Source organism: Podarcis tiliguerta, assembly GCF_965153285.1.
Source record: "Podarcis tiliguerta genome assembly, chromosome: 17".
In the NCBI taxonomy this organism is placed as follows: domain Eukaryota; kingdom Metazoa; phylum Chordata; class Lepidosauria; order Squamata; family Lacertidae; genus Podarcis; species Podarcis tiliguerta.
In genome coordinates this window covers 10,971,920-10,991,017 of record NC_139550.1, presented here as the reverse complement: position 1 = coordinate 10,991,017, position 19,098 = coordinate 10,971,920, and the positions used below count along the sequence as shown (strand labels likewise).

Genomic DNA, 19,098 nt, shown 5'->3' with positions numbered 1-19,098 from the left:
CAAAAAACCACTTCAGCACCTTAGAGATTAACAAAGCTTCTCTGTTATCCTTGAGCTTTCTTCAGCATAGGTCAGGCATCCCCAAACTCGGCCCTCCAGCTGTTTCGGGACTACAATTCCCATCATCCCTGACCACTAGTCCTATTAGCTAGAGATGATGGGGGTTGTAGTCCCGAAACAGCTGGAGGGCCGAGTTTGGGGATGCCTGACCTATGCTGAAGAAAGCTCAAGGATAACAGAGAAGCTTTGTTAATCTCTAAGGTGCTGAAGTGGTTTTTTGTTTTGCTTTTGCTTTTCTGGCATAGTTAATCATCAACAACTAGACAGTCACGCTACAGTATTTCCTGGGAATCTTTTCTTCACCACAAGCCACATGCTGAAACTGAAAGTTTATTAACAGATTAAAAATGCTTGATTCAGTGGCTGCAGTCCACAAACCATAGATTACAATGAGTTTTTAGTGTAGTTCAACAACATCTGGGTACCCACAGGTTGAGAAAGGCTGTGCTAGAGTGTGGGTGAAGCTAAGGGGAAGGGCAAAAAAGTGCATGTCTTGTGCCACAGTGCGTGGATGGGAAGCTTCTTGCCACACATATATGTCATACACTCCAAAGCCTGATAAGTGATTTTTGCATGGCTCCTGCCCCCGCCCCCCGAGCCTGCATTCCTGATGGGGTGGTGTTTTTAACAACCCCTAGGTTGTTAAAATCACTGACTTCTTCATTTAATAGCTTTAATCCCAGGTGGTCTCCCATCCAAACATTGACCAGAACTTCGAGTTATCAAGGATGCAGGGTGTCAGTGATTTGCAATGCAGGGCGCCAGCGTTTTGCATAGCTTTGTATTCCTCTCATATAACTCATGTCCACCTTGCCTTAAACGTCATCTAACTATCATGTGTACACTCATCAATCTTCATTTTTCTTCTTTCCTACTGCTGCCCTAATGTGTGCCTTCAATTACCGAATTACTGAATTATCAGGAGTGGGGAAACCTAAATCTTGGGCTAATATATATGCAGATTTTATCTTACGTTATTCAAGAACAGGGTTTTGATTTCTAAGGTTCAGGAAAAACATGAAACTTCAGCTATTATTTATGCTGCTCAGTGCCTAATTTTTTATCAGGAGACCATGTGGAATCACAGTCACATTAAACCACAGTCAAATTAAAGCTTACATGTGTATACTGTACAGAAGAATCACAGAGTTGGTTCATGCCAATATCACAAGAATACCTATCCAAGGCACAGATCCTGTCAGGTGCTGTTGCGGTTGCTCAAGAGTAACCAGGCAAGACTCTGACCTGTCTTTTACAGGCTTTATTTTGGTGCAAACTATTTACAGTGGAGAGCGTCATAAGTTCATGTCTGGCTCAATCGCTAGCAGAATCCAGGAGTGCTCTGTTTTTGTACCTCCCCCGACATAAAAGTCTCGTCACCCCCAGTCTTTTCTGCCCCTCCCTGCACCTCAGACTACTGCGCAGGATGGGCGATGACAAGGGCGTACTCCCCGCCTCTCCGGCTTGCTCAGGCTCGGTGTTAAGGCTCTTCCTAGCATCCTCTGGTCCTTGCACCTCTTCTCCACTGGAGGTGGGGCTTTCCTCCTCGCCAGAAGAGAAACTGCTTTGCAAGATTTTTGGAGGCTCTCTGTAACACAACTGCCCTTCTATCTCTCGCCTCTGAGCTGATGGCAGTTCCCTGACAGATCCTTGTGGAAAATTTATTAGCTTTTTACAAAGAAGGATGACAGAAACCCAACAAATCACCTAACACTTCTGTAGGCACCAGGTTCCCAGTTTCCTTAAGGTGATCTCTCTCCACTCCTCAGGGTGGGGCAGACCAGCAAGCAATGCTGTGCAACAGAAGGCTATGCTGCTCTGCTGCTGCTGAAGCCTCCCTTACCTGGGTTGCTTCTCCACCAATGGCAGAAGCGATGGGGAGGGTGGCACCTGTGGCAGCACCGCCTTTTGCTCTTCCTCCACCTGGTGGCTGAGCCAACTCTGGAAGGCTCTCTGGTGGCCTTTTCATCTACTTGAACTGGAAATTTAAAGGACAGCTCTGGAAGTAAAAGCTGACCGCCCTGACCCCAAAGCCTTGAAACCAAGCGAAGCTACTTCGCATGGAAGAATTCTGATTTATTCACTTACTGCAAAGAATGCTCAACATTAAAAAATCTGGTGCCTTTAGTGGTTAAGCTTGCTTGCATTGAACGGAAGGTATGTTGTTTTCTACAGGCTTACATTGGAGTGGATGAATTATCAGTATTAACCAAAATTCCTCCCTGGTGCCTCTTGATTAAAGCTCATAGAGACGCAGTAGGCTCAGCGGTGCCAGGAAAGCTGATGCAGTCTCCAGCAGCTGCTGATTAAGGGTTCCTAGCACGTTCCATCACTATATATTGACACATTGGGTTGCAAAATCTCCAAAGAAGCTCCTACAGTGCCAATAAATCTGCTTTATGCAAATGTTACTTACATTTCCATGGCCGTACTTAGGCTATTCTTTTGCGCAATAAGGATCCAATATGAAGCAATAAAGAGGGAGAGCTGCATTTTAATATTTTGCTGAAATAGCACCGAACACTAAGATTAGGGTGGCGAGTTCGGCGTCCTGATAACTTCGTTGCTTCTGATCTTATATAGAACGACAGTCAAAATCAGGAGAACAACTATTGCATATATTTCAGTAGTATGGATCCAGCAGAGATCTGAAAGTGGGAGGACAAGATTCCCAGCGTGGGACAAATGCACGCCCTTGGATATATTCAATGGGAAATTCTAAAAGAGATGTACATTTTAAAATCATTGTTGTGGTAACTTTTCATAGGAAACACTGGTGCTCTTGTGGAATAATAATAAGGATATGCTGTGGGGCTACCTTCCAAAAATGGTGTCCCTGGCCATTTTAAAAAAATATAAATTATTGGTGTAAACAACTGCATAGAAGGCAATGGGCAATGAGGTCTGTATCCCAAAATTCCTTTTCTTACAAATATAAATAGTTTTATTTGGCATGACTTTGTCATGCAAGTCATGAACCATCTATAGGAATTACTCGGTCTGTTGCAATTCTCGCTGATAGAAAACCTTTGACCATTTTTCATTGGGAAACCAAATGTGAATTTTATTTGCCAGTTAATTGTGTTTGGTTTCTACTCAAATTTATAGTCCTTGAAAGTGGACTATAGTGGAGCTGATGACATTTTACTCAATATAATTAGTAAATGGTTTGTAAATACTAAGAAACAGTGGAAGATGTCAAACTGAATAAACTTTAGCTTTGGTCCTCTTTAATTTCAGAAGACAAAACAAAGTATTTTTCAAGCAGTTTTCCCCCCCCCCACAGCTAATGCAATACTAATATAGAATTGTGTTTAAAATATTCATTCCAAAATCTAACACGTGGATCTTATGCTTGAAAAGCTTCTATTTAAATAAACAAAAGCAAACAAACCCTATCCTTTAAATTATAATCGTGTTGACTGTGATGAATTCTACTTACTAGACTGATGAGAAGGCAAACTTTATCTCTAGGTAGCAGGCAGAAAGAAACTGCAGCTGAAAGGCCTATGTCCCCTGGGAGGGATCGGATATCCGACAGTCTTTGCATTAAGTCCAGCCCATAAGGCTGCCACCTACAACCTTCCCCACCCTCATCCTCGTTGCAGCTTTGTTAGATTGCTCTAATCGATTGTCATCCTTTCGTGACCACACAGTAGGAGAAAGAGAGAGAGAGTCTAACTGGCTCCTCCATGCCTCCCTTAGATTTTATGGCCTCTCCTCCATCTAATTGGATGAAATAGGAAGTCACTGGCAGTCCTGCGTTGCTGGGTGCGCTGATTTAACTCGGACCAGCCCTGCAGAGGGGTGGGGGTGGGGAGAGAGGAAGGGAAGCAGAGGGAATCTGTATGTCAGAAGAACAGAGTGGAGGAAAGAAGAAAGGGAAGAAGAACTAAAGGGAAGGAATACTGGGGAGGGACAAAGAAGAGGGAGGTGGTAAGGACCGAGGACAGAGTTGCCATTATCTCCTTTTCGAATCTCTCTGTAATGATATTGGTTGCAGTGATACCCAGGGAGCAGGCACCTGCTGCTCTGTAATGATTCAGCCTCTTTCTGCCGGCTCTTTCGCACAACAGGATGCTGTTGCTACTGTCATTGCTGCTGCTGCCGCCGCTGCTACTGCCGTTCTTACTGATTTTCCTTTTGCTTCTGCTGCATGACGGCTGTGTTTTCCTCCATCTAAGCAGCCACCCGCCTCAGATGCTCAAGGTGAGAAGCCAGCCTCTTGCTCTGGGCTCTTCGTTCACTTAAACAATTTTGCTCAGGATTTCAGATTCTTCTTCTTTTCCCTTAATCATCTTATTTTTCGCTCTGTGAAGAACTGAGATGGCTTGAGAGGAATTATAAACAACAAATTTTTAAAAGTGAGCAAGGAGGAAGAGCTGAATCATTATGAGAGGCTTTTCTCCTTTCTGAATATTTGGAAGGATTTCTCCCCCTTTATTTGGATCGTGTTCTGACACTTGAACTCTTGATATCTATGCTGTGATCTGGTAAGATTTCTCTGGATCTATTTCCCCCTCTTTTGGCTTGCTTGTTAGTGATAATGGAAAGATTTTTTGAGGCCTTCTAGAAGAGAGCTCAACTGAAGAAATACATGCTTAAATATGTCTGAAGCTACTCTGGAGAGTTTTCCCAACCCCTCGAACCAGCTGAGTCCCACTCCATCACTCGAGGGGCTTCCTGCTGAAGAGGACATACCAGAGAATCAAGCATCAGACACAAGGGTGCAGGGAATAGCAGGCCTTGCTGCTACTTGCTGTGTGTGTCTGGAGGCAGAGCGGCTGACAGGCTGCCTCAACTCTGAAAAGATCTGCATTGTCCCGATCTTGGCTTGCTTGATCAGCCTCTGCCTCTGCATTGCTGGCCTCAAGTGGGTGTTTGTGGACAAGATTTTTGAATATGATTCTCCAACACATCTTGACCCAGATAGGATTGGGCAAGATCCAGTGACTGCCGTGGATCCTACTGCACTCTCTGCTTGGGTGCCATCTGTAATACATACTTCTTACTTTCCAGCACCCACCAATGTAGCTAACTTTGAAGTCACAGGGCAGCCTTCTGGTTCACCTGTTCCCCCTGAGGTTGCTTCTAAGCCGTCTCCATCTAGAGGTGACCAGTTAGAGGATCAGTTTTTACTCTCTTCAGTGCCCTCCTTACCCCCACCTAGTATAGAACCTGAAGTGAAAGGGTCCACGACAACATCTCTGCCACAAGAATTTGAAACTAATATCCAAACAGCTCCACCAAAACTAGGTAAGCATTCGATCCTATTCCCTTTGCAGAATTGCCATTCATATGCATACAATACAGGTGCAATCTATATTAAAGAGTAATCATATTGTGATGATACGATTGATACTAACAGATTTGCTAATAATTAAAGAGGAGTGTGTTAGCTCAGATATTTGCTTTAGCCTGTCCTTTTGTTAAAGTTGCAAAAAGAGATGTTTGAGGAAGCAGGGGTGCTAGTCATGTAATACTGACAATAACTTTGTTCAACTGATGGTACTTTACAAGCAGTTCATCTGGTACATTTAAGTAACGAATTGTATATGACTGTTATCATGACTCCCTTTTGATCTTGATTCTTTTGTGTCCCTGACAGATTATGCCCTTCAACACTCGTTCATACTCCCTCCCCTTAAGTTAGCTGGTTAGTGCAAAGAGAAAAAACAAAACTGTTGATTTGGCAAAAGCAATGAAGTCCTGCGGCACTTTAAAGTCTAACCAATTTTATTATGGCATGAGCTTTCATGGCCACAGACTGCTTCATCAGATGTATGGAATGTGAGCTGCACTCCTAGCATATGATGAACTGGGCTGCAGTCCATAAAAGCTTATGCCCATAAAATCAGTGAAGTCTTCAAGGTACCACAAGACTCTTAGTCTGTTACAGCAGAGATGCCAAGCATGACTATCCCTCTGCAAATTTGTCAGTAATTCTGATCATTTATATTTCCAGTTAGAGCCTGGTACCAACCTGTACAGATATGAGCTACTACACCAGTGTCTCTCTGGCCCAGTATACCATTATGTATAACCCCTCCATTTATGGCTAGATTTGAGCAATAGCTTGCCATAGGCTAAGCCCTGGAATGTCTTTATATTGGGAGCTCTGTCTTGGGGAGTGTGGTTTAATGATAAAGATGAGAGACTCTAAGCATGTGTGGAGTGTATTTCCTTTGCCACTGAGTAATTTCAGCCATGTTTCAATATCTGGGATCAGGACAAACCATTTTCTGCTTGGAGGATGTTGCTTTTAGCTTGATAACTTATGTTTTTTTAGAAAATCCCTGGAAACATTGGAGGCAAAAAAATATCAATTTGTTTAGATGTATAAGCTTGCCCATTCTGAAACAACATCAACAAATTTATTGAAATTCACCCCATCCTTTACTGACTTGTGTCTAAGCTCCACAAAATAGCTTAAACTGGAAGATCTAAACTCTAAAGTTTCCTTTTCTTTTATTCCTCTATGTAGGAGACTGGGCATGAACAAGCTTTTAGCTTTCACTTGAACTTCTTGCTATTAACATATTTTAGAGAATAAAATGCTATGTTGGAAAATAAAATTGCCAACATTTTTTTGAAATGCAAATCACTGAAATGACACATAAATAGTGAACTTCTATTAAACATGCAAAGGGGGTGTGTTTTGAGAGGGTGATGATATTTAACAGAGATTTGCAATGGTGAACACTGATTTGTTTGTTCTTATAACATTGTAAGCTTTATTCCCTACCTCTTCACCCCCTTTTTGGCTTAATATACTTTTGAGATGTTATTTCGAGAGCATCATAAATCAACCACGTGGTCATTTCTGGCAGATGTATGTCAAATGTAAAAAAATTAGCAGTTATACCACAAATTTACAGACCAATCCTATGCATGTTTGCTCATTTGGACTTTTTTGTCTAGTAAGTATGTTCAGGATTGAGTCTTCATGCACCAGATGATTTGAACGGTATAATGAGAAATCTCCATTTCTAGCAGTGCAGCTACACCCATCTGCAGGAGCTGTGGATCTTGCCCAGTTATTATAATAGTCCAAATGTGAGTTCTGCTAAGACAGGATTCAAAAGGCACAACATTACAGCTCCTTCAGAGATCCTTTGCATGAGAATCCATTACAGAAATACTGGCTGAAGCACAACTTACCAGTACCTGAGTTGATAGTCTGTCAGATTGCTGAGCAAGTAAAGTTGATTAGTATAACAAAGATTGGTCATGTATTTGTCACGTTGACTTACTGAGCTTAACCAATTTTAGGTAGATGGGGGGCATGGGGAGAGGAAGCTTCTTTCTCACCTTTTTTTTGGGGGGGGGGGGGTCTCCTTAAGAATGTTGCCATCCCTCTGCAGTTGGCAAACTGAACATCGTTTACAAAAAGCAGCTTCCCGTAGGAACCAAAATGACAAAGACCTGTAAAGAAGCAAAACCAAACGTATACACAGCCTGCAACATTCTGTACAACAGAGAAGAGCTTATGAGTTCAATAATTTGAAATTGAGACAGAATTCGCTCATAGCCCACCCATCTAGTGGGTTTCTTGAGAGGAGTGGGGCGGGGGGGGGAGGTGGCCTAACAGCACATCATTATCTGCATTCCTCTCAGCTCACATTTGCAGAAGGAAGGTGGTGGAGGAAATTTTGGAGGGTTGCAGCAACTGTTTTGTTCTTTAAGTCTTAAATTCCATATAGATATTTACAGAAGGAGTAAGGAACTTGTTAACTGATATGTCTTCGGTTTGCGTTGAGTAAGAATATTTACTTAGAAGCACAAGCCCAATACAAGCTTTAGAACTATGAAGATCCCTCTAGAATTGGTATGGGGAAGCAAGTCTGCAAGATACTTGCCATGGCTCTGAACTTACCATGTGCATTACCTATTTCACGCAGTGCAAGTCATTTGGGTAAGGGAGGGTTTTATTTATTTATTTAATCCTCTAGGTGGATTGTAAGAGCCGGGTGGGCACTTAAGCAAGTAGATATTTATTCCTAGTAAGATTGCGAGGCTTCAAACCAGCACTTCTTCAGGGCTAAATATGTGCTGTCATCGTTCATAGTTTGAGACTGACATGTCATTTTTGAACCAGACTTTTTGTGGTTACAGAATCCCATTTTCTCCTCTCCTTTTCACCCAACTCAGCATATTCTGTTTGGGGCTCTATCTTTCAAGGTCATAGTCTGACAAGGGCTAATTGATTCTTCTCTGTACTGGAGTCTGGGGAAGAAGCAATCCTAGTAATTGTCTCCGCTGTCTCAAGAACTCTCATACCTTTTAGTACCGTACACTTTGTATTTTTTCAATATAGAAATAATCCCTTTTCTTCCCTATGCATTCTCATTCTAAATTAAATGTCACCCTGGTTCTGTTGAAATAGGAAAGAAAACCTAGTGTTTTACGCAATCATATATAGGGCATATTCATATACACATCTGAATGATGTATCTATGGTTTACATTATATTCTTCCCATAACCTGCAATCTCTCTGTGAAGATGAGTTGGTTTCATGATTACTAATCACGCTCAGATGAAACAGTGCTTTACACATAACCCACAAAAACACCTTCGTTACTATAATGGTTATGTTCAGGACGTTGCAATCATTTCTGTGGTAATAGCTGTATTGTATTATATCGTCAACATTTTTTCCTGTTATTAGAGCTTATTAGAGGTTTGAGCTTTTTTCATTTTCTATTTGAATGAACTGTAAGGAGTTCCTGTGCAACATTTGATCACTAGCTTCAAACAGCCCAAATATTTGATAGTGGCTTTTTACCTACCACTCCCTACCTGGTTTCACCTGCCAGATTCTGACTCTTTGTTTCTTTGCACGTGCATAATGAATAACAGAAAGGCACAGTGGATGGGTGTGGGTGTATATATATATATATATATATATATATATATATATATATATATTCTATCAGAAGACTTTGTGTCCGGGTTGGCCAGCAGGAACAGCCCTACTTAAAGAGTCCCCTTGATGCATGATCAGCAAAAGGACAAAGCAGTGCTTTTTAAAGTGGTAGCTTCAGTCCTATTTAAGTTACTGTTGAGGAAGGCCTAACTAAATCTAAGCTTGCAAGGGTTTAGGAAGCAATGGCTGTGATCCAATCTAGGCTCTAGGCACACCTAGAGCCTTCTTGAGTAGGTGGGAAATAGACTTAATAAATATAAAGCAAATATATTATTTATTGTAAAGATGAAAACAAAGTTGAATTAGGATCTTGAACAGAGCTATTTTATTCACAGGCAAAACTGCAATGCTAAGGGTGACTTTTCTCAACTGCACAAAGTTTGAGAGCAGTAAAACTCACTCAAGCCTAAAGGTAATCATTGTGCAGCAGGTGTGACTTATTTTCAGTGAGTCTTACTCCCAGATAACTTAAGAATAGACAGTCAGCCAAGGAGGTGTGAAATGTAGGCATATTACGGTAACCTTTCATTTGTGAACAGAACTGTACTACATGCTTTATTTAATTAATCATTGTGTCTCGGTATTACAAGATAGACAAAAGTGGGTGAGATTAATCTCTTTAATTTAATAATGGCTCAACCTCCATAAAGTGTGTTATACCCTGCCCCTTGGCATCTTCTGGTTCATTTTAGCTAATGTCCACTGCCGTTTTCACAACTTCACTGTCTACCCTTCCTCACACCCTGAGTTGGTCTTTGACAAAAACTGCATTAGTATGTATGATAAAGCTTCATACCAGGATACCTGTTGCCACATCCTAATTATACTACAGCTTAACTAAGATACTTGCTGATATACTTGATGGATATATTTGCTGTATTCAATTCTGGAGGTGTAATGCTTTTCATCTGATAATACTTAGTCACATTCTTTGCTGCAGAATTCATTTTAACTTTATCTAGTAATAGAGCTGTCTTGAACAGCACACCAACTTCACCTTGAAGATGCAAGTGGAGTCTTCAACTGTAAACTCATCCTCCCCAGTAAAAGAAGAATAAACACTTTCTTTTCCCTTTCCCTTTTTTGAAGTGTCCATAAGAGGAACTTGTTGAGTCAGGCCAATAGTCCAGTATTCCCACAGCAGCAACCCTATGGGAAGCTCAAAAGCAGGACCTGAGCACAACAGATCTCTGCCAACCTGCCATTGCCAGCAACTGATATTTAGAGGCATATACTGCTTATGACAGGGGGACACGGGCGGCGCTGTGGTCTAAACCACTGAGCCTAGGGCTTGCCAATCGGAAGGTCAGTGGTTCGAATCCCCGTGACGGAGTGAGCTTCCATTGCTTGGTCCCAGCTCTTGCCAACCTAGCAGTTCGAATGCATGTCAAAGTGCAAGTAGATAAATAGGTACCACTCCGGCGGGAAGGTAAATGGCGTTTCCGTGTGCTGCTCTGGTTTCGCCAGAAGCGGCTTAGTCATGCTGTCCACATGACCCGGAAAAACTGTCTGCAGACAAACGACGGCTCCCTCGGCCAGTAAAGCAAATTGAGTGCCGCAACCCCAGAGTCATTTGCGACTGGACTTAACTGTCAGGGGTCCCTTTACCTTTACCTTTTACTGCCTATGACAGTGAAGGCAAAACCTACCCATTATGGCTAGTAGTCATTGATAGCTTTATCCTCCAGCATAAATGCAGGGGCTGAACTTAGGGATAAGTTACGTATTTTTATTAGTAGATCAGCAATTTCACATTCGAGTTCTTTAAGAACTCATGTGGGGATGCCTCCCAGACCCAGCAATTGGCCAGCTTTTAATTTTGTCAATAAGGCCTAGAACTCTCATCACCACTATCTGCATCAGTTCCTCAGACTCCCTTACAGTGAACGTTAGTTCGGGAACAGGGACCTCAATTTGCATCTTCCTCTGTGTGGCGTTCAATCTCTTTTTGTCTCCTTTATTATCCAAAGGACCATCTCCCTAGGCAGTCTCCTGTTTCTAATGCATTTAAATAATTATAATGGTTGGGGTATTTGGGCTTTTAGGAATATGCTCCTTAAACTCTTTTAGCATCCCTTCTTGTTGTCCACTCCACTAGCATTTCTTTTGCCAAAGTTTGTGTTCCTTTTGGTTCTCATTTGGATAAGACTTACATTTTCTAAAGGAAGCTTTCTTGCCTCCAACAGCTTAAGTGACTGTTCACTAACCACGTAGGGACTACCTTTGTTCTGGTGGTACATTTCTTGATCTGCAGTATACATTCTAACTGAATATCAGTTTTTGATAGCACTATGGTCACTATTCCCAAGTGGTTCAGCAACACTTACATCACACCTGGTCCTGGGTGCCACTCAAGATTAAGTCTCTCTGGCTGGCTCCATGACCAAATGTTCTAGGGCACAGTCATTTAGAGTACCTAGAAATTTTCTTTCTTTGCCTTGACTCAAACTCACATGTAGCCTGTCTGTCTGAGAGTAGTCACCTGTTACTAAACCAATCAGTGTCAGTGCTTATCTATGGCAGCGTTCATTGGGTCCTCCATATTCATTCATTGGCAACCCAGTGAAACAGGTGATAACCAGTGATTAAAAAGTGCAAACTCAATATTGTACTAGGAAACAAATAATTCTTTATTGGTGTTCACTGCCTCATTTAAGATGCATTGTTCCCTTCAAATAGAATATAATTTTAATAGGATTTTTTAGGAAACAAAAATAAATTGAAGCATTTAAAGTACCTATGGAAGATAGTAGAGTTTAAAGGTGGCATAAGTTTAAGTGTATTACTTAAATGCATTAGTTATTTTTTTACCTGAAAGGCCTCTAAGCAACTTACATTTAAAAACATAAGCATAAATATATTATGCCATAGGGACAAAAGAAAAATGCATCTAAAATATTACAATTTTCATACAACTTACAACCCTCTGCACCCCCCATAACAGCCATAGAAAATTTGGCAGGACAGTATCAATAGAAAAGAATCAGCTCAGTCCATCAAATTGCTAAGGGGAAAGGTAAATCTTTACCTGCTGCCAAAATGATGTTCATGAAGGTGCCAGGTAGATCACAATTGGAAGAACATTCCACAGAAGTAGAGCCACAGCTGAAAAGGCTCTCTCCTTTAACATCATCGTCCAAGCCTCCCTCAGAGTAGGGACCTGGAGAAGGGCCTCAGAAGTTGATCTATGACTCTGGGTAGGGTCTTTAAAATATTGGGGTCTTGAGGCATAAAGAGCTTTAAAAGTCAAAACCAGCACTTTGAATTAGGCTCAGAAGCCTACAGGTACTAATTGCATTAGTACCGTACTAATTGCATTGACAAAGCAATCAATTAGAGCAATTAACATCGCCTTCTAATTTCCTCCAGCCCCTCTATCTAGTTGTAAAAACAGAATTTGTAAGTTTCCTAGCAGACTAGCGTTCGGGAATAAAGTTACTAGTTGCCCATCTAGGGCTGTGGGTCAAGATCCTTTAGCTTTCGGCTGGGTGAAAGCAAATAAAGCAAAGTTGAATAGACAGCAAGCAGAGAGACGGTGATATTTACTCAACATTATGTATCAATAAGAAACTGGACAAGGAGGATTCAATTTTCCATCATTTCCATTGATTTTGTTACTTACGTAGGTGAACCCACAGAAATTGTTGACTATGGATTGCTGTAATCTGTCGGGGGGGGGGGTAATAACTGGGACCCCTGTTTTTCCATCACATTAATTTGGAACATTCCAACAATGTTTATAATTCCATGTCCATTGTGGCACTCTTGTTCCATTCTTCTCATATCTTTATGTTATCTTTAGTTGTCCTCTCATCCAAAATGCCAAGGTCTCACATAATGGTCAATGACATCTAGCACAAACTTCCAGCAAACCTACACATAGTATCACAGATTTGAACTTTTCATCCATTTTGCTTGATGTTTGCTGTAGTTAATGGTTCTGCGAACCTAGCAAGGTCCAGGTTAGCATAATACAGTGTGTTCTGTTCTGTTGTATAATAATATTGTTAGTTGCTTTAAAGTTTAAACTTTGTTAAAAGGTGGGGAAATAACACTTGATAGTTCAGTGTCTGTGTGTCATCCTACATTGCCTTGCCATCCTTTCACAAGTATCTTCACTGCAGTAAAAGTCAAATGCAAGTGAATTGGTATGACAAGGGCTGGTGCTGTGATGTTTTCATTGTAACATCTGTATGTGATCTTATATTTGTATATATTTTAATTCTACTAATGCTTAATTGTTTAAAGAGGCGGGGTGTGACATGTGGGCCTAATTGATCTCCTGGGAGTGAAAAATGAAAACATAAAAGTGGAAATAAAAGCAGTCTGGTAAATATGAATTGAGGGTATGGCTGTCCTTTTATCTATTTCCCCTGGGCTCATCCTCCATCACCCACAGTCCCCTTTTGCTTCTCCAACTACACCCCTGTTACCATCACCCAACTCCCAAATGACCAGGAGGGAATTAGAATGGGCAGCTGTCATTATCATTTTTCTGCCTTTTCATTGTACAGAACAAATGGCAGCTGTTCTCTGTCTTGCACTAAGTCCCCAGAGAACAGTCTTAAGTCAGGAAGGAAGGCAAAGAAATCTCCCTTCCACACTGTTACGGATGTTGTGCATTGACTGTCTCTTCCTTAACCCTCCACACAAGATTCAGGAAAGGCAGTGTCTATGATGCACACACAAACTTCAAATTTAGGCATATAGTCAAAATTAGACTTGAACCTGCAAAAATCAAGTAAGCAAATGCCTAACTACACAGCCTCTGAGTGAGCCTTTCTATAAATGGAAAGGCTTCAACATATCTAAATCACATTTGAAAACTGGAATCCTCTCTTTCTAGATCATATATGTGAATGTGACCTTGAGTGAAATAGCCAGGTGTGCATACATATTTTGGAAGAAGGTTTCACATATCAGAACGATAAGTATCTTAAATTCCTTGTATTAGTAGCAGCAGAGTAAATTAATAATACTGCAGTTACCCAGCTGATGGCATAAAATTGTACTATGCCATTTTGAATAACTAGGCGATACTTTATACACACGTGTCATGTGATACCATGCAAAGTGTCATTGTACCCCGCTCCCATTTAGAAATTTACTAGAAATAGTTGCCATCAATTATCCTTTCTCGTTGTTTCAGTGATGCTTTATTTGCCTTTGTGCATTGCAGATATGTACGGATGCATTTCCCTTCAGTTTGCAATACAGTCATTTTTATTTTGGAACAGAAAAAAGAGTCTTTCCCAACAGCTGACAGCAAGGCAAAATGGTGTTTCCAATAGGGCAATGTTTCAAGTTGATGTGTAGCTGTGCATTTATTCCGCAGTATGCAGCTAGAAAGATATAAATGGAAGCTTTTATGCTTTGAACATTTGCAGTCTTGCTAATGGAAATGCAATAGATTTTGCTGCAGAAACCTAACTCGGAATCAATACTGATGCAGGGAACCAGCTGGTTCAGCAGTGGAGTATGTATCTATAGAAAGAGATAGAACCCGGCTATATAGGCTCCTGGAGTCCATATTAATTTGGGATAACAAGGCTCAACCAAGCTTGGAAAGCAGGTTTGGCCCCACCCATTTCTTAGTATGGCCTCACTGATGGACGAGATGGGGGAGTGGGAATTGAGGGGGGAAACTTCACTATTCCATAAATCACTGAGGGTTAGTACATGTGACGTTAGGAGCAATGTAGCTTCTGGATACAGCTGAATAATGCTTTGGTAATTGTGCTTGCCATGTTCTATTTATCCTGCAACTATTCCTATACTATATCTAGCACCAGCACAGCATAATGAATGATCAATATCAGAGGTCAGCAAAAGTTAAATATTTGTTCACAAACCATGTATGTAATTGTAGGAAACTGGCAACTATTTCTAGTCAACACACACACACACACACACACACACACACACACACACAAACACATATATAACAAGCTTTGTTCACAAGTTTTGTCACTATCCCATGTTCATCCTCAGTGCTGCAGTAGCCTGGTTTTTTGTTTTACTCCCTGTGCTCTCACAAGCTAATTGCATATTGACTGATGCTTCAGTTAGCTCTTGACTGCTGCTAAATTCCTAAAGGCTATCCAATAGGTTATCTTGAATGGTTGAGGTCTATGGCAACTGATTGGCTTGGGGTATGTTTGTATGTAATGCATGATAGTCGGCCACTTGAGTTGCAGAGCAGTGCAGACACATCCAGCCTACATATGAATTCATATACGTAGTAATGGGACCAAGACTTGTTTTCCACAAAAGGTAGGTCACCAGTGTGATACCCCCAGATGTACAAGGGTTCACAGAGGCCTTCCTTAAGGCCCCTGCTCCTGATGAAATTAAATTTGAAAGAAGCATTCTTTGGAAGCCAATAAAATAGGCTGTGGTGTTGGTGTCCCCAAGTATGGAAAACCCTGATGCAGACTCTTGATGGGTGTCTAACCCACTCCTATGATTACTAAAAATAAAAATAATTTAAAAAATCCACTAGTAGGCAGTTCAGGCCAAAATAAAGTGCAGATATAAGTAACTGACAACCACATTATCAAGGGGTGGAATCCAATGTGGCAATAAGGCAACATTTCATCAGTACATGGAGTTCTGCTTGTGCAACAGAATGGTCTTTTCCCCCCATCCCTCCATGCACCCCTTAAATCTCTTCTGGGGGTTCCCCAACACTTTTGAGCAGATACAGGGGAGGGTGAGGGGTGCATGGAGGGATGGGGGGGGGGGTTAGTAGGTCTCTTAATCTTCTGTTCTCTTACATTGGAGAAAGTAAATATAGGCCTTGATAGGACTGCACATTGTGCTAGTTACTGATAAAGGTAGTTGCTTGTAAATGTTACATCGGCTCATATCTCATCCTGGAAATTTTGCCATCAGCAATTCACAGTATTTTAACTTAGCACACTTGTTGACAAAGTTATTGATGCCCAGTAAGGCATATTGACATCATTAGATAAACAGCATCTAAGAAACTGATGTTGCCTTGTGATATAGGCCCCACAAAATAGACATAGACAGACATTAATCTTCAGCTTTACTGACACTACATTAATGATCTTTCATACTTTATAATATTTTTTCCTCTTCTACTAACTGTATATGACTTTTTCTCAACAATTTGTACATTGGTGATTCATGGTATATGGTTTTCAATCATTTGGTAGCAGATCATTTTTGAGATAAAGGGAAACCAGCAATGGCTCATTCATGTAGTATGCAGTGGCATGCGACATCCAAAACAAATCCCAGCTCTGATTAGAGTCTTTGCTGTTACTCTTTCACCAGTCAATTAATTCTGATGATGAGACACATCAAAGGGGAATAGAAGGCACCAGGTATATGCAAATGTTTCTCAACCACTCAAACCCAGAGTCTTAAAATGGCTTGATTTTTCTAAGGTGTTAGCTGAAATCTACATGAAGGTACTAGAACTAGGTCTCTGCTGTGATGTTTACAGTTTTTCACAACAGCTAAGTTAGACTGCTGACAAAGATGGTATTTTGAAAGAGGGTTTTTTTTCCCCCATTAAAAAAATGGCAGTCCCTAACCTGTGGAGGTACAGAGGTACAGCTAACATCCTCATTATGCAGTTTTTGTCATATGCAGAAGACTTGCCACATTTAACTTCTGAGATGTATATACAGCTTACACAGGGGTTCTGTTCCATGCATTACATGAAATTGTGCATACCCAAACCCTTATAGCTTCCCCATGACGGACAGGTGAAGGGGAGAATGGGAGAATTCCCAGCACTCGCAGATCCAGTGCACTGAGTAGGCCTTGCCCAGCAAGCAAGGCAGAGGGCTTAAAAGCTCTCCACCTTGCTGGTTAAACCCGGCATGATAAGAACTTTTAAGCTCTCCACGTTGCTGGGGACTTGCACAATTTCAACCAGCCTGCCTTCAGTCATGTGTGGTGGAAATCATGCAAGTCAAATGTGCATAAAATGAGGGATTGCTGTATTTTACAGCCCACCCCATTAGTTTGACTATAATTTGTTTTAATTAATTTTAGTATTGTGTTTTTGCATTGTTGTCACCTTATAGTGAAGGGCAGGTAAGAAATCTGATGGTGATAGTCATAATGATAATCACGAGTTCATAGGCAGGTCGGAAGTTTGGAAATCTGGACCAAAATGAGAAGACAGGCAGAATTTAGTCAATATTTCAAATCCTGAAAGTAAGGGAGGTTGGTGGTAGGACTTTCAGGACCACGGACAGAGCCCAGGCAACAAACTCGGTGTTCCAAGGAAGGCTCCCTGCACTTCCTAAGCCTGGCAACGTCTCTCAGACTCTTCCTTCAGGCGGAAGCCAATAAAAGATAATTTATGACCTTAAAACTCATGAGTTAATTGACTTCTTTTCGAAATGTGATTTCTATTCTGTGCTAAATATCCGAGAAATGAGATTCCTCACTTTTCTTTGTAAGACTTCTATTAATCTTTCCCACCCCACCCTTTCTCAGTTTTTAATTAACTGTCATTCATGCAAAACCGGTGTTATTGACTTCACAAATTTTGTTGTATATCCTTTAACCACAATTAGACAGTATAAGCTCCTGGTGACTTTACCAGATGTGCAAAGCCATGCTTTTATAGAGGCCTGACTTCCAGGGGGAGGAATAAATTGTGAATGATGTACATTTAGCTTGATTACTTAGTTAAAAGAGCATTAGAAAAGAGAAGGCATGTTTGGTGAATGCATCAGAGATTCAGGATGAATCAAAACATTCTGTTCATTTTGCAAATCATTCCAGGTACCATTTGGTAATCCAACATGTGGACTGTCACACATGTTCAAATATGATGATATTCGGCAGATTCCCAGCAGCAGAAGCCAAGCTAATATATGCCCATCGCATTTTGGCTACTGCCTATTAAATGCTGCTTATGTATATGTACATTTATTTGAAAATGTATATAATTTTGTATAACATTAGGATAAGCTATTCAATGTTTATTTATATTATTTATTGAATATTAAAGCCTGCATTTTCATGTGAAATGGCAATGGCAGATAACAACAATAAAAACAACCAATATTACAATGAATGTAGTAAGCAATAACACAGTAAAAATATTGACTACCAAGTTAAATGTAGACAAAAAGTCAGGCAATGGTAACCAGCTAAAAACATATTCAGATTAAAATTAATATTTAATTGTTTTGGCTTAGGTTTTTTGTTTTTGTTTGTTTATATACTACCTTTCCATAGTGAGCTGTCCCCAAAGCAGCTTATAACAAACATCTAGTTATCAAAATATAAAATAGTGAGGTGGGGGGAGGGGGACAGTGTACAGAATTTACCAATACATTCAAATATGACAAAACAATTGAAAATATAGAATAAATTAAATATTACAAACGGAAATAATCCAGGTTTAATACATAAGTATAGTGCAAAATTAAAGTTAATCTCCTTCCTAAAACTGGTGATGAGGATCTGGCACACAAACATCCTGACAATCAGTTAAACTATCAGAAGCTATTTGCATCAGACACAAAACTAGCCCTAGTTTTACACCACCACCCCTTTCCACTGTGGTTGACTTCCTCAGGTAGCATAGTATGTGATAATATTATGTTTCCCATGCTATTTTTTACTGTGTGGAGGGAAAGATAAAATGCTTATCCATCAGGCATCACCTAACTCTGTCTCTTTGTTCTAGCCTAGATTCAGCAAGGTGCAGGGAGAATAATTTTGTACTACCAAATAAACTTTAGTTTCTTTTCTCACACACCATCACTAATGAAGTTCCAGCTATAACACATGATTTATTGAGCACCAGGAAAAGGAATTCACCCTCCATTACTATACCATCCCCCTCTGTCATTACATCATTATATTTCCTTCATATCTCCTCTGTCAGAACATTCCAAGCCCTGACATTACTTTAGTACCTTGCAGGGAATCAACTTAGTTTCATCGCTAATAGAATTTTGCAAGATATCAATAACAATATTCCCAATTTGTAGATCCTTCATCCGTGTAATTTTAGTGATCTATGGCTATAGGTATATTCCATTATGTTTAAAGAGAAGCAGTATTTCAGGATCAAAGAAGCAATCAATATGTTAGCATAAAGTATTTTTCA

At 40.5% G+C, this 19,098-nt stretch overlaps 1 protein-coding gene across 6 annotated transcripts in view; it reads left to right on the top strand.

Moving 5' to 3' along the window:
• NRG1 (neuregulin 1) overlaps positions 1 to 19,098 on the top strand; it is a 492,259-nt gene that overhangs the window by 388,748 nt on the left and 84,413 nt on the right. The window contains exon 1 of one of the 6 annotated variants that reach the window (XM_083419880.1): positions 3,716 to 5,316. The exons of the other annotated variants lie outside the window; for them this stretch is intronic. Within the exon in view, the coding sequence (XP_083276006.1) occupies positions 4,668 to 5,316 (649 nt within the window). The 5' untranslated portion in view covers positions 3,716 to 4,667. Of the gene's footprint in view, positions 1 to 3,715; positions 5,317 to 19,098 lie in introns of those variants that run through there. 6 annotated transcript variants of the gene reach the window in all.